Source organism: Cynoglossus semilaevis, chromosome 10 (genome assembly GCF_000523025.1).
Source record: "Cynoglossus semilaevis isolate Cse_v1.0 chromosome 10, Cse_v1.0, whole genome shotgun sequence".
Taxonomy (NCBI): Eukaryota; Metazoa; Chordata; class Actinopteri; order Pleuronectiformes; family Cynoglossidae; genus Cynoglossus; species Cynoglossus semilaevis.
This window is the reverse complement of record NC_024316.1, coordinates 19710446-19712468: the sequence shown is the minus strand read 5'-3', so window position 1 is coordinate 19712468 and position 2023 is coordinate 19710446. Positions and strand designations below refer to the sequence as shown.

At 46.5% G+C, this 2023-nt stretch overlaps 1 protein-coding gene across 1 annotated transcript in view; it reads left to right on the top strand.

The window, feature by feature from the left end:
- plxnd1 (plexin D1) overlaps positions 1–1514 on the top strand; it is a 58247-nt gene extending 56733 nt beyond the window's left edge. Inside the window, exon 29 of the mRNA XM_025059168.1 lies at positions 387–1514. Coding sequence (XP_024914936.1) covers positions 387–527 — 141 coding nt within the window. The 3' untranslated portion in view covers positions 528–1514. The remainder of the gene's footprint in view (positions 1–386) is intronic.
- Positions 1515–2023: the final 509 nt, after the last annotated feature.

Below are 2023 nucleotides of genomic sequence, written 5' to 3'. Positions count from 1 at the left end.
GTCTCTGACTGTGAATCACACAGCTCTGTGAATACCTCCTGATTGGCTATTTTGGTGCTGCAGCTCAGTTCACTGTGGTAGAACACAGATGTGGGTTTCTGTGAACACGTGAACGAGTACTTCATCTGAGTACTTCATCTGAGTACTTCATCCTCAGATGAAGTACTTCATCTGAGGATGAAGTACTCGTTCTCTGTACTCCTAACTCTTTCCAGGTTAGAGTTAGCTAGAAGTTAGTATTTATAGTATTTATATTTGTATTTATATATGTGCATGTATATTTGTGTTGTTGTCTCACCTGTGTGGTCGTTGGTCGTTGGTCGTTGGTCGTTGGTCGTTGGTCGTTGGTCGTCACTGAGACTGGTCTCTGATTCTTCTTCTTCTTCTTCTTCTTCTTCTTCTCTGCTCAGGTGGTCAACGCCCTGGAGGCCAACCCCACCGCACGCCGCACTCAGCTGCACCACAAGTTTGAGCAGGTGGTCGCTCTGGTGGAGGACAACATCTATGAGTGCTGTAGTGAAGCCTGAAGCTAAGACTGCGTCTCCTCCTCCTCCTCCTCCTCCTCCTCCTCCTCCTCCTGACAGCTGCCTCTCCTCCGTCTTTTCATCGTCGTCTGGAACCTCTGCCACTGCGGAGTTAGCCTTTCAGGGTCTCCCCACTTCTCACACAGACTCTGGGAGTGTGACCCTGGTCCTGGTCCTGGTCCTGGTCCTGGTCCTGGTCCTGGTCCTGGTCCTGGTCCTGGTCCTGGATTTCTCCAGCGTTTCACTGCGACATTCTCCCAAAAACTTTCTCAGTGACTCGGAAAGATTTTCTTTCTGCCGCGGAAAAGATTAAGAAGGAACGTGAGAGCGTCTTTTTCCTGGAAGTCTTTACTGTTAGTGGGAACTGCAGGTGGCGCTCTTTTAACGCACTGAACCCTTTCCTGAGGGGACGAGCCATTAATGCACTGTACTGTATTATAATGTCTATAGCAATATTTATAGATACAATGACACCATGGACATGAGTCTACAGGGAGACTGCTGATTGGATGAGTGGGGCTCCTCCCACTGCACCGCTCTGAGCTGTGATTGGCTGTGGAGCGGTGTCAGTCTGATCAGCAGCTTAATGATTGTTGATGATTAGAAATATAAAGGTGAGTGAAGTGAGTGGACGGAGTCGACTTCACTGTAAAAGAGGGAAATTTACAGATATATAAATATATAAGAAATAAAGTGGTCTCAATATAAGGGTCTGTGAACGTCTGTGGCCGGTGGGAACATTTACTCGCCCTCTCTCTCTCTCTCTGCTTTTTGACCCATTTGTCTTTTCAGGTATTTAAAGCAAATGCATTGAAGGCACCAACCAGGCACCAACGTTTCCTACAATTAAACCTCTGGTTCGAGGACCACATGTAGGGCCGCGCAGCCACGGTCCTCTTTGAAAACAAATATATGTATATACCTAAATATATACATATATAAATCAGTAGAGAGAGAGGGATGAACCTGGGGGGGCGAGGGGGAGGGGGGTCTGTAACCTTGATGCCAAATGACATGTTGAAGTTTTTAGGATTTAAAAATGTCTAATAAGAAACACACGTCTGTGAGTTGTTGTTTTTTTTTTCTTCAAAAACTCGTCTCGAAAATGTTTCACATTTGAAACTCTTTAGATCTGAAAAACGTTGACCTTTGTTTTTAATATATCTGTGAGAGGAGAAGCTTTTTACCCTGAACAAACATCCTCTCAGTGCCCCCCCCCCCTCCCCCCCCCACACACACACACACACACCCACACACACACACACACACCCCCACACACACACACACACACACTCACACACACAGTTCTCCTGCTGAGGCTAATCTGAGGCCCATCTGTTTACACTTATTTTAGCTAAGAGCAGCTTCATTAAAGATGTGAAAAGACACACACACACACACACACACACACACACACAGACACACACACACACACAGACACCTGACCTGAGGTTCATCTCAGTGTCCAAACACGACAGGAAACTTCAGGTCTGGTTCAG